Raw genomic sequence first — 20,472 nt, forward strand, 5'->3', positions numbered from 1 at the left:
TCCTTGGCTTGGGTGGGCCCCTCTCCGCCTCTCCGCTCTACGCATGCGCTCCTACCTGAGCCGAGCCTACAATCCAAACCTCCTTCGCCCAACTCTGCCCGCCACAGATGCCCCTGGGCTCCCCTCCAGACCCTACCCCGCATCCCCGCCAGCCTGAAGCTCCTGCGCACCTGGGCTGGGGGAGCCGGTCGGCACCCCCGGAGTCGGAGCATAACCGCCGCTCGGAGTTGCCACAGCGACGGGGAGGATCTCGATGGAGACAGCATCCCCCGGCCCCCGCAGGATACGGATTAACCCCTTCTCCTCCAGCTCCTCCACCTTCAGCTCCAGGGCCGAGGGCCGCGTCGGGGCAGCGGGAGGCGCTTTCTCAGGCTCTGGGGGACGCCTGGAGGCGCCCATGGCGGTCGATTCGCTGAAGCGCTCCTACGAACCCCACGGGAGGGGTCAGTGCCCACCAGCAGGCTCCTTGGCACCAAGCCCCCATCCTCTTCCCGGGGTGGAGGGAGATGTCAAGCCTAGAAGCCTCAGCTGGCCTGTTCTTGGGCGCCTGGCCTACCACCCGCCCCAGCCTCACCCGCAGGGTCTCCAACTCCTTGCGCGCCTGGCTTAGCTGTTTTTCCAGTTCTGCAATCTTGGCCATGGATTCGTTCTCCGCGTCCCGAAGCCGCTCTGTCAGCTGTAGCACCAGCACATGGTGAGCCCCGACCCGCAGCCCGGCACTGGCACCGCCGGTGAGGGGGCGGCATCAGGCATGCCTGCCTGGAAGACTGGGGGAGGCTTCCAGATCCGCTCAGCCCAGGTGCCAAGGGTGGGCCGAGCCTGGCACTCGAACCCAAGCAAATAAGGAGAGGAAACCAAGGTACCAGTGATGCGGGAGGTGGAGGGAGAGGAGGAGACTGAGCTGGGAGGGGCCCCAGGCACCCATTTCAGTTCACCTGGGGTCTGAGCCTGGGTAGAGGAGGGGCCTGTCAGTGAGGGTGCTCACCCACACTCATTGAGAAAGACACCTAACAGATTCAGGCTTTGGATTCAGGCCAGGCTCTGGGGCCAGGCAGGCAGCACCTCCAATGCACAACTATAACACTGTCTGCTGCCCAGTGCCCATGCTTGCGTGGCCCTGTGGCCCGTGTGCCCTGTGGGCCTATGATGTGCTGGGCTGGGGTCAGGACCCACTCTCACCAGCGCCACTTGCTCCTGCAGTTCCTCCATGTGCTCCAGCACAGCGTTCTTGGTCTCTGTGTCCTCCAGCAGCGCCCCCACATCAAAAATATTGTCCAGGTACGCCTGGATCTGCACCTGCAGCTTGTCACTCTCGGTGAGCCGAAGCCTCTGTCCCCCAGATGGAAGGAGTGGGGTGAGGCCTGGTGTGTGTTGGGGGGGGAGTCTTTCCAAACCACCCCCCTGCCACCACTGCCATCCAGAGGAAGGGGCCTGAGCCCTAGCCTACTTTTTCTTTATTTTTTAAGATACAATTCACAAATCATAAAATCCATTTAAAGTGTACAATTCAGTCATTCTTAGTATAGCCACAAGGTTGTGCAACCATCACCATTATCTAATTCCAGAACATTGTCATCAGCCCAAAAAGAAACCCCATAGGCGTCAGCAGTCACTTGCCATTCTCTCCTCCCCCAGTCCCTGGCAACCACTAATCTACTTTCCATCTTTATGGATTTACCCATTCTGGACATTTCATATAAAGCAATCATAGATAGCTGGGTGAGGTGGCTCATGCCTGTAATCCCAGCACTGTGGGAGGCTGAGGCAGACGGATCACCTAAGGTCAGGAGTTCAAGACCAACCTGGCCAACGTGGTGAAACCCCCGTCTCTACCAAAAATACAAAAATTAACCGAGTGTGGTGGTGGGCGCCTATAATCCCAACTACTGGGGAAGCTGGAAAATCACTTGAACCCGGGAGGCAGAGGTTGCAGTGAGCCAAGATCGTGTCACTGCACTCTAGCCTGGGCAACAGAGCAAGACTCCATCTCAAAAAAAAAAAAAAAAAAAAGCAATCATAGAGTACGTGACCTTTTGTGTCTGGCTTCTTTCACTTAGCATGTTTTCAAGGCTCACCCATGTTGTACCATGTGTCAATACTTCATTCCTTCTTGTGGCTGAATAATATTCCATTGCACAGATAGACCCCCCCGCCAGCCTGCTCTCTACCTTTTGTTAATCCTGGCTTTCAAAAATCCAACCCCGAAAGCCCCGCTCCTCCAGGAAACCTCCCAAAGGAAGCAGAGAAGGAGCTGCAGCTTCTCTGCTCAGCCTGGGCCAGGAAGCACCAAGCAGCTCTGCCCACCTTCCCCAGGGCAGGGAACTCCTCCATGTCCTGGGCCCATCCAGCATGAGCCAACTCCTGCTTCTACCCTGTATCTCTGGGTTCCCCGTTATATGCTGGAGTCAGAGCACCTGTCTGAGGCTGGTGCTCCCAGAGCCAGACTCTGGGCCACCTTGACCTGTTCTGGTGCCTGCAAAAACAGTTCCATAGACTGGGGGCCTGGTATGTGCCAGGCACTGGTCTATGCATTTAGAGTCAAGATTATCTTCTATGATTCTCCTATTTGACAGATGGCAAAACTGACACTGAGAGAGAGGAAGAGGCCTATCCAAGGTCACATGGCAGGAAATGGCAGAGCCAGGATTTAAACCCAGGTCTGCCTGACCCCAGCACTCATGCTGCTAACCACTCAGCCATACTCTGCCGTGGGCAGGCAGTTCAGTCTGGGGGGCAGTACAGGGCTTACCTCCAAGTACAGGTCCAGGCCCAAGTGGGTGAACTCATATTGCAGGAAGACACGGAAGTTCATGTTCTCCACCGAATGTACCACAATGTTGATGAACTGCATGCAGGCCACCTGGGAGCCAGGGACATGGGGAGATCTATGATCCTCTAGGTGGGGTTGCTCAATGCCTTCCACCTCCACTTACCCCAAGCCTCCCTCCTTCTCCACAGTTCTCACTCCACTAACTCCCAGCCTTGGCCTGCCTAACATTTCACCTCCATGTTCCCTCAATCCAGCCCCCTGCCAACCTCCACCCTTCCCCTACTGACCACTCAGTCCTTACGCTTTGCGGGGGCAGAGCCCATTGCCCAGCACCCAGGACCCTAGCTGCTCCCTGCACCCAAGAGGGCCTGGCCCAGGCCTCAGGCTGCTGGGCTCCTGAGCTCACCATGAAGTCGATGTTGCTGTCCTCATTCCGGAAATATTCCATCAGCTTTTCAAAGCGGTGCTGCTCCCCACACACCTGGGTAAGGGGAATGGCTCTCACTGAGGCCCAGTGACACATGTCCTAAGCTACCTTCTGGCTGCCACACCTGTGCTTCAACAGGCTCCTCTCCAGTTAATTCTAAGTTGAGCCACGTCACTCTTCTGCTCAAAACCTCCACTCCCTCTCAATCTCCCACTCTCCCTCACTTTTTCCACTCTGGCTACACTGGCATCCTGGCACATTCCCACCCCAGGGCCTTTGCACTTACTGTTCCAACTCCCTGGAGTGCCCTCACTCCCACACCAAGTCCCTTGCTTCCTTCACAGTTTTGCTGAAATCTCACTTGCTCAGTGAGGCCTTCCCTGACCACCCTGCAACCAATTCCCCCTCCCTCTGCAACATTGCTGGCTTTTTTCTCACAGCATTTATCATTTCCTAACATACTATGTAATGTGCTTGTTTATTATATCATTTCTGTCTTTCCCTATATGGTTTCCTTTGTTCACTGATGTGCCCAAGTGCCCTGTTCCTGACACATAGTAGGCACTCAATAAATATTCATTAAAGGAATGAATGAATGAAGATATCTTGTCTTATGCATCTTATGCAGCCCCACACATCTACTTCTTGCAAGCCTCTTAGCCAGAGTCTGCAACTCCTGGAGGTATGAACCAAGGCTAGTTTGGATCTGGCAAGGCTGAGGTTCAGCAGGTCCCTGTAGTTGTCCCTACCCCCACCCAGGTGGTGCCCTTACCTGACCCTGTACCTTCCATTCAGATTGCTGAGCCAGTGATGTGGCTCAACTTCAACTTTTGGGCGTTCCCCAAATGCCCACCCAATGTCCCCAGCTGCCTCTAGCAAAGGCCACAACTGCCAACAACAAGACTCCAAGCAACACCATAGGGGGAAATGCATGTTTGGGTGAGGGACTCCGGTACCTCCTTGAAGTTGTCAAAGGCTGCAAGGATGATGTCATGTCCTCCCCGCACCAAGCACACGGCCGCCAGCAGCTCCAGCACCAGAGCCTTGGTTCTGGAGAGAGAAGGGGCAGGTTGTCCCTTGAGAACAGTCAGGACCCGCAGCAAGGGTGGGCACAGGCCTGGCTAGGAGGAGCATAGTGGGTGCGGAATGAGCCTCTGAGACCTGGAGGACAGAGTAAGCAAGGGGCTAAGTAGGAGAAGACTCTAGATACGGAGAAAGGTTTGGGGCCTGGACCTCACCTGGGGTTCTTGTTGTTGAGGCTCAGAGCAATCTCATTGACACAGGCTGGGTGGTTCATGACAAGGCTGAAGCCAGACTGGGGAGAGAGGAGAGGTCAGTGTCTCCAGGAAGGGCCCCCCAGGACTTCAGCCACCCCAGCAGAGTCAGTGCCGCGCCACGTGGATTTTTAACTGCCCTCGAGTTTAGGAAGTTCTTCGTATCCAACCGCAACTTCTGTGGCCATCAAAACCTGGCCTTGTTTCTCTCTTTTTTTTTTTTTTCAAGATGGAGTTTCCCTCTGTCACCCAGGCTGGAGCGCAGTGGCGCCATCTCAGCTCACCGCAGCCTCTGCCTCCCGGGTTCAAGTGATTCTCCTGACTCAGCTTCCCATGTAGCTGAGTCCAGGCACCTGCCACCACACTCAACTGATTTTTTTTGTATTTTTTCAGTAGAGACGGGGTTTCGCCATATTGGCCAGGCTGGTCTCAAACTCCTGACCTCAGGTGATCTGCCCACCTTGGCCTCCCAAAGTGCTGGGATTACAGATATGAGCCACCACGCCTGGCCTCTCTTTATTTATTTTTTATTTTTTTATTTTCATAGAGATGGGGTTTCAGTATGTTGCCCAGGCTGATCTCGAATTCCTGGGTTCAAGCAATCCTCCCACTTCGGCCTCCCAGAGTGCTGGGATTATAGGCATGAGCCACTGCACCTGGCCTCTTTTTAAAAACCTTTGTGTTTCCAAAAGCCAGCATCAGGCACCTTGGAAACCATGAAGCTGGCTTAAAGGCGGGCTAAGTAAAGGAGGACCCAGCTTCACCCATCAGCCCTCCAAATGAATCGACCCGAGGCTGTTCTCCCCTGGTCCTCTGGCCAGCCCTTCTTGGTAGGTGAGCCCAGTCCCTATGTGAGGCTCCTTCATGCCCCAGCCATGGGCAGGGGTACTCAGAGAACCTGACAGAGGCAGCAAAAACATGGGCTTCCCCTCAAGACTCATCAGCCTTAAAAGCCTGAGCCAACAGCCCAGATGCGCAAGTTCCCCAGCACAGCACAGGGTAAAGGGACAGTGGATCCCAGAGCCTCGGCAGCTTGTGTAGCCCCCAGTGAGGACAGGCTGGGCTCCCTAGTCGCCAGTCCCACGCCCCCCCGGCTGACCTGGTAGTTCATGATGGCGCGTAGGCACATAATACAGACGTGGACGTCGTCCTTCTGGCTGACGATGCGGGAATTCCGCAGGGCCTTCCTGCTGTGGGCTGGGGTCAGCCTGGGCGGGGTGTGGAGGAGGCAGCAGGAGTCAGAGTGAGCCCCAGCTTCCTGTTTCCCCACCACTCAGCCTCTGGGGTAAGAGGAGGCACATCTGGAACCTGACGGCACCACATCCCATCTACCCAACCAAAGAGGCTGGCTGAGGGCAGGCAGGCTTCCTCAGTCCTTAGACCTGGGGTCTGGCATGCTTGGAGGAGGGGGGACACGGAAGCAAAGACACTTCCCAGGGACTTGGTAGGGTGAGGGTCTATAGAAGGAAGAGACATGGGAAGGATCACCACAAGGTGGCGCTCATGGCCACTTGGGCTCATCTTCCAATGTGAGACGCAGATCTGAATTCACACTGCCAGGGTTCAGGCGCATCCCAGCTCACCATTTACTGGACAAGTCACTTAATCTCCCTGTCCCTCACTTTCCTCGCTTCTAGAATAGGAATGCTAATAATAGTAGCTTCCTGTCAGGGTTGTTGGGACTATGGAATAGGCTTAGAACAGTGCCTGGCACATAGTAAGTGCTATATGACTGTACTCCCTTATTCTTCGCCAACAAATGTGTGATGTTTTCATTGTTGCAGAACTGCCGACCAGGACTTCCACATGTCAGTCTCCCTGACGATTCTATCACATTCCCAGTAATACCGGGAGGCCCCGCCTTCACCCCCTCCTGCCACATCACCCTTTCTTGTCATTGTGCTAATATGCCAGAGTTTTTGTTCATGCTGTTCCTCCTGCCTGGAATGCTCTTCCCTGTTCCCATGGCTGCCTGTAAAGCCTGTATCTGTCTGTAAGACACAGTTCCAGTGTCACCTTTTCTGGGAAGCCTTCCTGATGTCCCAAGTGGTGGCCACCTCCCTTCTCAGAGCTCCCAGGCACACTTCCATGACAGCCTGTCACACTAAATTGTCCCCCACTTAGACTGTGGGCCCCTGAGGGCAGGGTGACCTGTCTCCTGGGCACCTGCCATACACCTAATACATACTAAGTGTTAAAAAAAAGTTTGCTGAATGCATAATTGCATGAATGGACAAATAACATATTGTGAAAGTTTGAGGCTTAATATGCAATCAATCCTCTAGACCCAAAGCAGGAAGCTAGGGATTCACAAGATGCTCTAGGGTCAATCTACTGCCTGCTTCCTGCCTCCCAGCAAGATGCCCGTGTTAGGATGGAGGAACCCAGCCACAGCACTGAACCCAGGGACATCAGTTGAATACCTCATCCTAACCCACCACCACCCTGGGAGGGAGTCAGCCAGGCATGCACCTGCCCCTAGATGGCTACGTACCGGGGAGAAGGGGGACACCTGGAGGCCGCATGGGAGAAAACAGGGGATTAGATGCATACAAGAGGGGTCCCACCAACCCAGAAACTCCCTTCTTATCCCAGACCCATCCAGACTCCAACTTCTAGGTGCCCACCCCTGATGGCTTCTTTTTTCTTTTTCTTTTTTTTTTTTTTTTTTGAGACAGGGTCTCACTCTGTCACCCAGGCTGCAGTGCAGTGGTGCAATCTCAGCTCACTGCATCCTCCATTCCCTGGGCTCCAGCGATTCTCCCACCTCAGCTTCCTGAGTAGCTAGGATTACAGGCGTGCGCCACCACACCCAGCTAATTTTTGTATTTTAGTAGAGATGGGGTTTCACCATGTTAGCCAGGCTGGTCTCAAACTCATGTCCTCAAATGATCTGCCCACCTCAGTCTCCCAAAGTGCTGGGATTACAGGCATGAGCCACAGCACCCAGCCCCACCCCTGATGGCTTCTTAACATACTGGTGTCCCAAACTCTGTATGAGTCCCTTACTCGGACCCCTAATGCGTGGCTACCCCTCTCGCCAACCCCAAGGGCCCGGGGTGGGCTGGCTAGATGCAGCAGTGTGGGGGCTGAATTCTCTGTTCTCCCACCACCCCACCTTGTGGCCCACATACTTGATGGTCAGGTGGCGGCTTTTGGGCACAGAGGAGGGTGGACCCTTGCTGAGGTCTTCCACAGACTGCTCCAGGGGCTTGTTTTTCTCTGAGTTGGAAGCCCCATTGTCTGTGCTCTCCATGTCATACCTGGGGACAGGATGCAATGGGGCTGGAGGCCAACACTGCAGGGGCCACTTAAGAGGGGGCAGAGGAAATGCAAGGAGAGACAGACCTGCAGGTGAGACTAAGGAGCAGGAGGAGGAGGCTGTGTTCTTGGCACTGTGCTGAACATAGTGGTGGAAGAGAGGCCACCCCTCCCTGTTGGGGGCAGGCCTTCTGGAAGGAGCATCGCTCAAGGCCAAATGGAGGGTTCCAGGGTAGGCTCGGGCTGCCTGGCTTGAAACTGGCCAGGGGAGTGGGTGAGATGCAGGGAGACGGGGATCAAAGCTCTGAGGAGCGGCATGAGGGCTGGGAGCAGGGGGCTTACGTGACAGAGCACTGGGCAAAGGCCAGGTACTCGAGCAGCACATCCAGGCCACGGTTCTCTTCATTGAGGAACTCCTGCACCCACCTGTGGGCACAGGGCTCCCTGAGCTCCAGCCAGAAAGGAGGTCCTGCCCCAGATGGGCACAGAACAGGGACAGCAAGGACCCCTGGGGTGCCCTTTCAACCCCCAAAGACCCAATGATACCAAAGGATTCTGGGAGACTCAGGTGGGTCCCACAGCCCAGCCATGCCTCAAGGTGCCAGTCAGAGCATGGGCAGGAAGGGGAGGGGAAGCTGTCCTGGACACCTCCAGGAGGTGGTCCACAAGCACAGCCTTGTGCAGGGGGCAGGGGGAGTAGGAAGGGGAAGCTCCAGGAGCTGCCTGGAAGCAGAGCCTTCCTAGGCCCAGAGAGGAAGATCTGAGCCCTCACTCACCCAATGTGGTTGGTCCTCAGGGAGGTCTCCAGCTCCCGTAGCACCTGTGTGGACTCCTGAACTCGCCTCTTAAACTGGGGACCGAGAACAGGGAAGGCTGGTGGGTGGAGCCCGGCCTCCCACAGGCCCACCAAGTCCTGAGGCAGCAGGCAGCAGCGCCCACCCTCCTCCAACTGGCACAAGTGGCCTTTCATGCTCAGCCTCCCCCACCACCTCCACACACCTGCCCAGCAGAATAAGAACTCACAGGCTACGTGTGCTCCCCCATACATAGACAAGCAGGGTACACACACCCCCGATACATGGGCACACAAGGTATACACATGCACACACAAAGAGGCAGGGTGTGCGTGCGCACACACACACACACAGCACATGAACATCCATATACATGCACTCTAAATACAGACATAGAATATCCACACATCCATACATGGACACACACACACACACATTCTCTCTCCTAGATATGGACTCAATGGTACACACACACATCCATAAGTGGACAAAGTACACACATAGTATACACACACACCTATGTATGGACATATGGGCTGCACATGTGTATACACACAGTATAAGTACACAGAATGTGTCCATGTAAGCACACACAGGATGTACAGAGGAATATCTAAAGTGCACACCCAGGGCACTCTCAGTCCCCTATAAATACACAGACACACAAACACACACACACACACACTCATACATGCACCCACACACGCACATAGAAAAGTCTGTACACACAGTTACTCCAGCTGCCCAGAGCTTGGAAAATGTGGGGGAAAGGGACAGAGTAAAGAGGGGAGACATGTACCCCCAGGTTGGACATCCAATCAGCTGCTACCTTTCGGCTGACCCCACCAGTATCCACATAGCTCTTCAGCTTCTGGATGTAGGCTGCGGGGGGATTCTTGACTTGAAACCGCTCCTGGGGAGATGGAATGGGGTGTACAGAAAACCAGCCAGAGCTACCCCAGGGCAAATGACCAGTTCTCGTCCCAGTGTCCCATTCTCAGCTCTGATCTGAGGTCCCAGGCTTTCTTAAGACGCCTCTGAAATACCAAAGGTATAAACCCAAACAGTCCACCAAGCCACTTTCTTTTTTTTTCTTTTCTTTTATTTTTCTCTTTTCTTGCCCTGTGGCCCAGGCTGGAGTGCTGTGGCACAAACATAGTTCACTGCAGCCTCCTACTCCCGAGCTCAAGCGATCCTCCTACATCAGCCTCCCAGGTAGCTGGGACTACGGGTGTGCACCACCACGCCCAGCTAGCATCGGGCCACTTTAAAGACCCCTGGCCTAGGCCTAGCCTGCCCTTCCTGTATGGGCTCCCAGGCCACAGCCCTGACACAGCTTTGGGGTGGACTATGCAGGGGTCAGTCCTGCCGTAGGCCCCACCCTGGGGTGGGAAGGAACTCAGTCTAGCCGGCAGGTGGTGCCCTCCCTGGACCAGAGCTGGGATCCGGTGGGGAAGGACGGCTGGAGGTGCCTCGTGAAGGGGACCCAGCACCTGGGTAGGACTCGGACCCAGCCGCCCTGCACGTCTGCGTTGGCAGGAACCTGCGTGCTCCTCTCCTGTGCTCAGCGATGCAATTCCTAATCCCCCCACCCCACTGCAGGCTCCAGCGGCCACTCACACAAAGAGGCAGGGACCACGGCAAAGACCCCTCCCCAGAGGGGCCCCCACCCTTCCAACCCAAACCCCTCAGATTCGCCGAGCCACCCCTCAGACTTTCACTTCTTCCAGCCCTTTGAGCCCCCAACCTCTGAGATGTCAGGCTGAGCTGCTCCAAGGGGACCCGTACCAGAGACTCCAGGGGCAGCTCTCCACCCTCTTCCCACTTCCCAGCCCTTACCCCTGGACTGCTGCCCAGCCGGCTCAGGCCATCTGCTTCATTAACAGGAGGCAAAGGCCCAGCCTTGGCTCCCAGGGGAGGCTCTCAGCTCCCAACTCCCCACCCCCAGCCTCTGCAGCCTCCCTCCTTCACAGAATCCCTGTGGCAGCCGAGCCCCACCCAGCCCAGCGCTGGGAGAGGGTCGGCCCATGGCCGACCTCAGCCCTTGAAGCTGGAGGGGTGGGGACAGCTGAGTGACCCATGAGTCTAGGCACCTGGACGGAGCACCAAAGCAGGGGTCCAAAGTGGCTGGCCTTGGGGAGTTGCTGGTCAACTGCAGCTCCTCTGGACCCAAGGCAAAAGGGCAGGAATTCCCGCCCCTTAATCCCTCCCTCCCATGGGGTCAGGTGAAGATGTCCAACCCCAGGGTCACCCTCTCCCTTCCCCAGTCCAGAGAGGTTTCTCAGGAAGCTCAGCAGGAGGACAGTGACAGTGCGAGGCCCCAGCTGCCCCAGCCTGAACCAGCTCTGCCAGCTCCTCCGAAGCTGACCCAGCCCTGCTAGTGACTCACAAGGTCTTTTGGGGAGTTCAAGAGAAAGGGATCTGGGAGTCCTGCAGACCCCAGCACCCTCCCCAGGTGCTACATTGGCCACTGAGCAGAGTCTTGGCCCTATGGGCAGTATGGCAGTGCCCCTCTCCCCATAGCCCCAGCCTGGTCAGGGTGGGGTACTGACAGTGGGAGGGAAAGGGCGGCTGGGCAGTGCTGGCACCTACCTGATCACAGATGAGCTCCCACTTCTTCTCGTTGTCATACTGGCTCAGCAGCTGGACCTTGTCCGGGGGCAAGTTCATGCAGTTCTGGGGGCAGGGAGGACAAAGACCCCTGAGCCTGGGGCCCCAACAAGGGGAGAGGGGAGAATGGGCATTTGGGGGAAACCCACTTGGCTCCCTAGGAGGTGCATCACCCCCATGAATCCTCTGACCCTAGGAGATACGTAGTGTTATCCAATGAGAAGACCAAGGCCAAGAGAGACAGAGCACCTTTCCCGGGGCACACCAGCTAGAAGGGAGAGCAGGATTTGAATTCGAGTCTGCCTGCGCTGTGTCACCCCCCACACCGCCTCCCTGGCCTGCCTGGTGTGCAGGCAGGTGCGTGGGTTGTCAGCCTACCTCTCTGGGGACCTGAGACACTTCTGGGCCCCAGTTTTCCTGTTGGGGCATCATCTCTTCCCCCATTCTGGTGGGAAGCTAACAGGGGAGCCATCACCAGTCAGGCCAAAGTGTGGCCAGTGGCCAGTGGCCAGTGTCCCACCTCCACGTGCCACCAGATCCCATGTGTACACAGACCAGGCCCAGGGCACCAGTGCCTCACGAACACCAGGAAACCTCTTGCAAGGAGAGTGGACAGCAGCCTTCTCCTCATCCCTCTCCAGCCCCCCCCACTTGGAGGAGAAGGCTGAGAAAGGAAGGAGAGGGCTGGGGGAGCTGAGGGCGGCCATGTCAGCAGGCAGGGAGTTCCAGATCACAGCTGCAGGGGCGGGGAGATTTGCGGGGAAGGTCACTCGGCCTCAGCACTGGGGAGAAGAGCCAGTGCCCTGGGTCTGTGGTGCGGGCCGCCCAGCTGGGACTCCCCCAGGAGCTGAGAAATGTCAACAGAGCTCTGCCTGGGTCCTCCTCCCCTGGCCACAGACGACAAGGGTACGGTGCCCCTGCCACCACGGAGCAGGTTAGGGCCAGCCCAGGGCTGCAGAATCAACCAGGTGTCAATAGCACCAGGGGCTTTCTGGACCCCCAGACGTGGCTTGTCTCCCTGGCAGACCCAAAAGATGAGGCCAGTTCCCTTCAATTTAGTAAACCCCAGGTTATTAAGAGCCTTCTATATGTCTGGCCCAAAAAGACAGTTCCTGCCCTCAAGGAGATCTGAGTTGAGTAAGAGTCTCCATCGGGGATGTGGGAGACCCTGAGGGGCTCACCAGCCATGGTGGTTCACGCTCCACACCCTCAGTCATGTGGCTCTGCAGAGAGGCCACAGCTGGAGCAGTCAGAGGGCCACACCCACCTGAGGCTCCCCAGCCAGCTTCCTCTCCAGGGTGCTGGGCCTAGTTCTGGGGCTCCAGCCAGACCTTACCCCCAAAATCACTGCCTTGGGTCAGGCCCAGACAACAGGAAGCTGGGTGCGCTCAGCCTCCATTGCCTAAGCTTTCCGGCCAGGCCCTGCTGGAGAGGTGAAACTGCCCCTCCGCCAGGCCCCCCGCCCCCAGCGGCTGAAGGGGGTGGAATACGTCATTCCTCTCCCCTATTGCGAAAGTGTGCCTGGATTGAGGAAACCACCGCTGTCTCATCAGCCGCCCTCCCCCAGCCCTCCAAGGGCCAGGACAGCTCCTGCTACCACAGGGCCAGGGGGTGGGGGGAACCGCCCAGGAGTACAAAGGAGGCGAGGTCATTATCTGTCTCTCTGTCCCTGTCCATCTGTCTGTCTCTCTCTCTGATCCGTCTTGCTGATGATGTCTCTCAGTCACCCCCACCCCACAGGGACAAAGGGTGGGGCAGGGCTAAGGTGGGAGCAAGGTGGAGAAAAGGGACAAAGAGGAGAGACACGGCCAGCAGTGCCAGGGAAACTGGAGCCGTGGCCGGCACAAAAGACGGAGATGGTGGCCAGGGAGTAAGGGGATGGCTGAGCCCAGCACAGAGCCACAGAGGGGACAGATGCTTCCCGACATGAATCCTCCCAGGCCCTCACCCACCCAGGGAACTTTATGGTTCTGGAATGGCCCCAGCGGCATTTCTAGAGGCAGTAACTAGTCATAATGACATCCCCAACAGTCAGGTGGCCAGCTCCGCCAGAATGCCTACTGTGCAAGGCACTGCTCTGAGCCCTGCGCGCCGACGACTGCCTTCCACCCTCACTGCCGTCACTGGCACCGTTAACATTCCCACCTCACAGGTGCAGGCACAGATTAGTTTAGTGACCTGCCCAAGGTTACGAAGCCAGTAAGAGGAGAGCTGGGCTGGCTTTGAGCCTGGAGCTGACTCTGAGCCACCACCTGGGTCCACTCCCCCAGGACAGCCCCCTGGTTGTTACTGCCGAGGGGAGGCCTCTGCTGGGGCCTGGAGCACCTGTCTGAACAGTGGTGGAGGGCAGGGTACCCATGCCCCTTCCCCACCTGGGCCTTCTCAGGCCCCCAGGCCCACATGCCAGCCTGCCAGACAGGCTAAATTTAGGCTCAGAAATCAGAAATAGCTCTGACAGCGCTGAACACTAATTAGCAGCTGCTCCTCAGCTGTGGCTGTGCCCACCGAGGAGCCAGGCACTCCAGGGAGTAGGAGAGGGGCCATCAGATGCCACTCACTCGGGGTGGAGTGAGGCCACCCTGAAAACAGGAACAGACCCCCAGACCAGGGCCTTCAGCGAGGCAGCAGCACCATGGGATGGGGGGCTGGGGGACACACGGAGAGTTGGCTGACAGTGCTCAAGTAGGAGGGGAGGGGCTGGCAGTCCAGGTGGGCGGGATACCTGCCTCCTGAAGGGGGCAGGGAGGGACAGCTATGAGCTGCCACATGGAGGACCTGGAGCTGGCTTCAAAAGACCCAGGCCCAACTAGCCCTACAGCTTCTTTGCCCCCTTGGACCTCAGCTTCCTCCTCCATAAAATGGGCGCACTCCCTCACCGGAGCCTCACACTCACGGAGCTCCTGGAACACTCAGTGAGAAGTTGAGTTTGGATTTAACAAAGCTCTTCAGTGGCCTAACACTATGAAGAAGCACTTCACAGAGGCAGAAGAGGTGGAGGAGCAGGGGTCCATGGAAGACCCCAGGGTAGGGGATGGTAGGGTGAGCAGAAGTTTGTGAAAACATCCAGAAACACAGACTTGTCTCCAAGGCTTTGGCCAAACCTTAACTAGCCTCAGCCTACTTTCCCTGCTGCCTTTAGTGCTTTGGGCCAGATGAGGAAAGAGACAGGATTCATCTTTTAGGGTGTGGCCGAGAAAAGGAACTGATTCCCCACATCTTTCTATTAGAATGTATGGGGACCATTCTCCTCCCTCCCTGCCCTGAGTGTGAGAGGGGACCCCCAGCATCTGCTCACCTAAGACCAGCCCCCAAAAGACACTGCTAAGAGCCCTTCCCCCACCTCCCCCACACCAGTGCTTACTTCTGAGACAGTGTCCCAGGAGGCTGAAGGGGCTGCGTCCACATCTGGACACAGCCACACCCTAAGGTTTCACTTTCAGTTTGAGCGGAGCCTACGTCTCAGTCCACCTGCCCATCTCTCCCTATGGCCTAGCCCTTCAAGACCCAGGGTACCCCTGAACTTGGACATCAATCCCAGTCTCAGGCCAGCCCCACAGGCTTTCCTCAGCCCGATGGGCCCAGAAGCTGAGCCTGTCCCCCAGCCCCCACTCCCCCATCCATCTCCCTGCCACCCGCCCACCTCTATATGGTCTCAACCTTAGTTGTAGTGTTCTCGGCACATATCCAAACACAATCAATTTTACCTACTTTTTTAAACTTTGCCATATAGATTTTCTGGAGCTCTTATAAGCAATTCCAGGCTTACAGGAGATCTATGAGGAGACCCAGCCCCAGGATCAGGTGCTGAGGACCCAAAGAGCTAACAGCTTCTCCCATCAGAGTTCAAGGGTCCCCACAGCTGGGACAAGGGCAAGCAGGGTGGAAGCCACTACCTATATCATCCAGGCTGGTAGGAGGAAAACAACACCGACAACAGTAACAATAACAAACGCTCCCCAGACACTTTTTTTCAACTCAGAATTAATCTCTCAATCCCCAAACACTGGGTGCTAGGTGCCGTTCTAAGCGCTTTACATTAAAACTCATTTAAACCTCAACAAGCCTACAAAATAGATACTGTTATAATCCCTATTTCACAAATGGGAAACTGAGACTCAAGGAGGTTAAGGTGCTTGCCCAGGGTGGCCTCGGTGGCAAGCTAGCAAGGAAGACCCGGCTTCCTCCAAAGAAGGAGCAGCCGGGGAATGGGAAATGTGGGTCCTGGCCCCCAGGGGTCTTCTGCAGACAGCCTGGCCCAGATCCCCCATCTGAGGAACCAGGAACAGCCAGCTCCACTTCCTGCCACCCAGCGCCCCACGCTTCCTGTTGTTGCCCACACAGAGCTCTTACTCACTGGGGAACCCCCCCCCAGCACACCCTCTCTCAGGGGGAAGTGGAGGCCTCCCCTCCCCCTCCCATGTGCACACTGCTACCGTTAGCACCACCGCTGCCCCACCCTCCAGGAGAGGTGGGCCCTCCCTCCAGCGGTTTCCGGCCACCAGGCAGTTTTCGGTCTGGGCCCCACTGCTGGTGACCTGCATAATGGTGGGGAGGTTGCCTGGCCCTCACTAGCTAAGGATCTGGGGCTCCTGGGGAGTGCACAGTAACCTTGGGTGCTCTTGCTGGTGGAGGTGGAGGGAGGGGACAGGCAGGGTCTGGGCTCCCTCCGCTAAATGGGCCCTGAGATGGAGAGGACCAGATCAGCTCCAGCTTTATCCCCTTTCTCACAGTGGAGGGGGGTTACTGAGCATCTGCTCTGTGTCAGGCACTGTGCGAAGTCCTCTATTTCACCCTCTCGACAATCCTAGGAGGCCAGCAGATGCCATTATTATTCTCTTTTTACAGGTGAGGGAAACTACAGCTCAGAGAAGTTAAGTAACTTGTCCAGGGCCATGCAGGTAGTGACAAAAATGAATCTCAACCCCCAAACATCATGACCCCCAAGCTCAGGAAACGTCCCTGCCTTTCCCATAAGTAACCCCTGTCCCCTCAAAGGCCACCCAAGCCACCTTCCAGGGCTCCATGTTCCCAGGAAAAAGGCAGAGGTAGCCCTGAGAGCACCTGCTCCTGCCCGTCTCACCCAGCTCTCTGCCAATCAGCCCCAGATGTCACTGTGAATCATGCCCACCACATCCGTGGCTTTCCAGGGTTAGTATGTGCCAGCCCTGCCTGCTGGGAATGTCACCCCTCCCCTCTGCCCAGCCCAACATCAGACCACATGGCCGCATCCCCCCTGAGATCCTCTGTCCTGCAAATGGCAGGCATAAGGCCTGAGCGACCCCATGGCTCCATGTCCCCACACTTCATCTGCCCTGTCCCGGAGGTGGGAGTGGCCAGGGGGCAGTGCCTCAGTTGCAGTCCCTCCTGCCCTTTACTGCCAGCCCCAGAAGGGAAGGGCCCCAGCTGCAAGCAGGACTCCAGGCCCACACCCAATATGGGGCCATCCTGACCTCCCCACACAGCCTGGCCAGGCACCCAGGCCTCTGGGCACAAGCCAAGAGCACCCATCAGGCAAATTCCTCTCCACTGCTACTGGATGCCAGCATGGCTCTTGGCCTCATGTACACCACCCCTGACACCGTCCCTTGATCCCTCTGCCCCAAGGTTATGGGATTCTCCCTGCCCGGCAGATCAGGGGTGTCCCAGGCCCAGGTGTAAGCGTGGCTCTTCTGGCAGGCCTGGAAAGGTCGCCTTGTCATCCCAGTCCCTGACCCTGCGTGCCTCCCAGGGGAAGGCATGAAGGGGCTGGAAGACACCCAGCCTTGGGCATGGGCGTAGGAGAGGCGAGAGCTTGGCGCCCCGCTGGCTGGTGTTCCCACCATCACAGCAGGCCCGTGGGGCTGGGCAGCCATCGCTCCTCTGCTGTTGCTAAGGCAGCAGCCGGAAACCCTGGCTCAACCTGCTCTTTCTCTCCACCCCCATTTTAAGCAGGGGGCACCCCTTTCTTTCACAGCTTTCTTGGAAAGGTAGCCCCCCACCACCCACCCTTGCATGGGAGAAGGGCTCCCTGCACCTCCTGTCTGGCTGTAAGTGAGGACACCCCTCACCCACAAGAGAGGTCCTACAGCCAGGAGAGGAAGGAGAGTTTGGGGTATCAGGATCCTATGCCCCACCAGGGACAAAAGGGGAAGGAAGAGGTTCCCTGGGGCCGCTGGACTACATCCCTGAGGGCAGGACTGTGCTTCTCCCATTGAGACTGGGGACCACTGATGGCGGTGGGCCCCTCCCCTCAGCAATCTAAGGTTCTTCTCCTCTTAGACACTGACCGAGTACAGGACTCAGCTCTGGCCATGGTGGTTCGGGTGGGGGTTCACATAGCGACCAACTCTGCGATATACACTGCCAGACCTGAGGGTTGAACCAACTCTTTAGCCCTGGGCAGCCTCAGGCAGAGGTCAAGGTTGTCACCCTGGGTCAAGCCTCATGCCCCTGCTGGTGGGGAATGAGAGGAACCAGGGTCTTAGCCAAGTGTCCTTAGATTGGGTTTAACCTGCCCACAACAGGATATAAGACAGGCTGAGCCACCCCAGGAAGAAGGTATAAACACAATGGGGTTCCTGGGCACCTGGTAGGGGGTAAGCCCTGGTGGGTGCTGCTACCCTAAATTTCTGCTAGGCACCTCCACTTTCTCCACCAGCACACCCTCTCTGACCCACCTGTGGGTGTCCCCCCTCCACATCCTGGTACTCAGGGACTCCCAGTGGCATTTACTGTCAGACTCAGCCAATCAGTTACAGCCACAAATCCAAGCAGGGCAAACAAGTCCTACACACACATCAGAACCTCACCATTTGACTTGTGGATTTTCCCCTGGTCTGAATTATTCACAGGGCTCCTCCCCATCAGCGTGCTAAACAGAAGATTGGGGTCAGGACCTCACCCCAAGAGCCCACACCCGCGACCATAGACACACACTTGGCGGAAAGACAGACCCATGTCCCTCCAACCAGTTGGCAGGGGTCCAAGGACCCACCACCAATGCAGGCTCTCCAGATGGCCCCCAGAGACTGTCTCCTCATTCTCCCCCCTCCCCCATCTGCTCAGCTCAGCTCAGCTTTGTGAAGTCCTGTGCTTGGGGAGCGGGGAGCAGGGCAGGTGGAGAGATGGAGAAGTCAGGGGCCAGCCTGGTGTGAGGCATCCCTCAGTGTCCCTGCCCTCCTCTAATCAAGCAAGGTGTCTTCACAAGGATGGATCCCTCGCCACCCCATAGCTCCTCCAAACTCCCCCCAGCCTTCTCTTGGGAGAGGACAGAAGCCAACATTTTCAGGAACTGTTAGGAGGCGACCCTTTGGGGCCATGCTGAGGATCTAGCACGTATGGCCTAATGACCAGCCAGGCGAGGGGAAATGATGTCAAGGAGATGGAGGGCCACCAACTGAGCCAGCACCCTCTGCGGCCTGTGTCTCCGTTGAGCCCCCACCCTCAGACCTGCAGGGACTGGGAAATGCATCTGGGAGAAGGCACAGCCTCATTTGCCTGTCACCCAGCGTCCAGCAAGGGAAGGCTGACAGCAGGCAGGCCACCAGGCAATTAGTTAGAGGAGGGAGCCAGGGCCAGGGCGTCGGGGGTGGGGAGAGTGAGAGTGAGCAGCTCTTCCTCTCCCTACTTCTGCCTTATGCAGGGTCTTGGAGACCCCTGAGTCTGCTCTGGAGCCCCCACCCCACTGAACATGTTGACTGTTTCCAGGCTCGGCCTGAGCTGATGGTTCCCTCCCAGAGACCTATTCCCCAGCGACCCCGCTCCAATTCCCCAGGTAGGCACAGAGGGGGGTGGTTCCAGATTTTGCTCCACCCCTAGCCTGGGCGACCCACCCGTCCTGACCCCACCCTCCCTCATCTTACTCCCTTCAGTGGCTTGGAAAGGATGCCCCAAGATAAAGACCCACAGGCACCCTGGCTCTGACATATGGCGGGGTAGAAACACAGATACCTCCTGGCCATGATCCGACAACCCCATTCCCCGCAGCCCAGGCGCCCAACAAATCAGGACCCAACACCTCCAGCAGGTCTCCCGCTCCCGGGAGGTTGTAACCCTTTCATCTTTGACTCCAGACACAGAAAGGCAGATGCCCCAGACCCGCGCCCGGTGGCTGGGCCTGCGTGCAGTGGGGAAGGGGGCGACCCGGGACCCCTGTGCGTGCCCCGCTCCCAACTTCTTCACAGGACAGACTTGTTTAGACCTTTAGACCCAGCTGGGGTGGAGGTGTCTTAGGGAGGGAGACCGGGCGATAACTGAAAAAAGTTTTGGGGGGAGAGTGCTAAGTCACTCTGAAAAAAAGGCCACTGTCGCTCCCACCTCCCGGAGGGGGCAGCTGCCGGACCGGGGATCTCCAAGCGGCACCTGAGTCCCCGGGGGCGGGGACGCGCGCCCAGCCCCTGCCGCGCCCCTGCCGCCCCCCGCCCGCGCCCGACCCGCCTCCGGGTCGCACTCACCAGGGCGCGGTTGAACCTCTCCTCCAGCTCTCCGGCCGCGGGCATCGGCTGCTTGGGAGGCGCGGGCTGCTTGGGGGGCGGCGCGGCGGGGCCCGCGGGCTGCTCGGCGCTGCCGGCCGCGTTGCCCATGGTGGTCCCCACCCAGCCGGCCAGGCGCCTCCAGCCTCGGAAATCCAGCTTTCCGGGGGACGGGGACGAGGCTCCCGACCCGGGCGGGGGCGAGGGGGCAGCGGCTGGCGGCGGCGGCGGGGGTCTCGGCGGCGGGGGCGCTCGGCTCAGCGGCGCGCAGGGGCCGGAGCGCGGCGTCCCATCGGGGCGGCCCCGTCCGTGGGACCGGGCGGCGAGCTGCAGGGTTGGGGGAGGAAGTCAGGCTGCAGGCCGCCGGGGCCAGAGGGCTGGGCCGGGGGCAGGAAGCTGCGGCGCTGGCTCCCCCCTCGGCGATTTTCGAACTTCTGCTGTCGCTCCCCGTGCGCGCAAACCGCAGTTCGCCGCCGCCGCCGGGCACCCAGCCCCAGGGGGGCGGGCTGGAGGGAGGGGGCGGGCGCTGGCCGGGGGACCCCCGCAACCATGGCGGGCGGGGAGTGGGCTGCCGAGCCGCTTCACCTGCCGCAGAGGGGGCGGCCGGCGCCGCTTCACCTGCCGGAGCGGGAGGCCACCGAGGCGAGGCCGAGGCGGCGGCGCGCTCGGCGGCGCCTCCGGGTCCTAGAACCGCATCCTCCCGCTCGCCTCGGGCGAGGGATTGGCCGGGTCTGGGTGAGGGGGGTCACGGCTTGGGGATCGGAGGGGCACATCTTCTCCGCACCGAGGATCTCAGCGACTGCGAGCACGGCTCGGAGACCCACGGTGGTGCAGCGTTGGCGCGCCAGGGCTGCGTTCCCGTCTCGGGTCCCGGACTGAGAAGGTG

General features: G+C 58.2%; 1 protein-coding gene across 12 annotated transcripts in view; it reads right to left on the reverse strand.

Moving 5' to 3' along the window:
* The window catches only part of FMNL1 (formin like 1), a 25,702-nt gene extending 5,488 nt beyond the window's left edge, over positions 1-20,214 (reverse strand). For 6 of the 12 annotated variants that reach the window (XR_010152819.1, XM_009431963.5, XM_009431961.5 and 3 more), the window contains exons 1-15: positions 19,569-20,214; positions 11,119-11,202; positions 9,326-9,439; positions 8,509-8,582; positions 8,075-8,158; positions 7,606-7,734; positions 6,966-6,983; positions 5,571-5,679; positions 4,436-4,512; positions 4,154-4,247; positions 3,177-3,251; positions 2,750-2,860; positions 1,180-1,329; positions 575-676; positions 171-423 (exon numbers count right to left, since the gene is read on the reverse strand). Coding sequence is in view for 10 of the 12 variants with exons in the window: in XM_009431963.5 (XP_009430238.2) it covers positions 171-423; positions 575-676; positions 1,180-1,329; positions 2,750-2,860; positions 3,177-3,251; positions 4,154-4,247; positions 4,436-4,512; positions 5,571-5,679; positions 6,966-6,983; positions 7,606-7,734; positions 8,075-8,158; positions 8,509-8,582; positions 9,326-9,439; positions 11,119-11,202; positions 19,569-19,697 (1,603 nt within the window). In the remaining 2 variants the exon portion in view is untranslated. The remainder of the gene's footprint in view (positions 1-170; positions 424-574; positions 677-1,179; positions 1,330-2,749; positions 2,861-3,176; positions 3,252-4,153; positions 4,248-4,435; positions 4,513-5,570; positions 5,680-6,965; positions 6,984-7,605; positions 7,735-8,074; positions 8,159-8,508; positions 8,583-9,325; positions 9,440-11,118; positions 11,203-19,568) is intronic. The other 6 variants (XR_010152820.1, XM_054671362.2, XM_003315395.5 and 3 more) reach the window with 3 other exon arrangements.
* Between the last annotated feature and the right edge of the window lie 258 nt (positions 20,215-20,472).

Source organism: Pan troglodytes, chromosome 19, assembly GCF_028858775.2.
Source record: "Pan troglodytes isolate AG18354 chromosome 19, NHGRI_mPanTro3-v2.0_pri, whole genome shotgun sequence".
In the NCBI taxonomy this organism is placed as follows: domain Eukaryota; kingdom Metazoa; phylum Chordata; class Mammalia; order Primates; family Hominidae; genus Pan; species Pan troglodytes.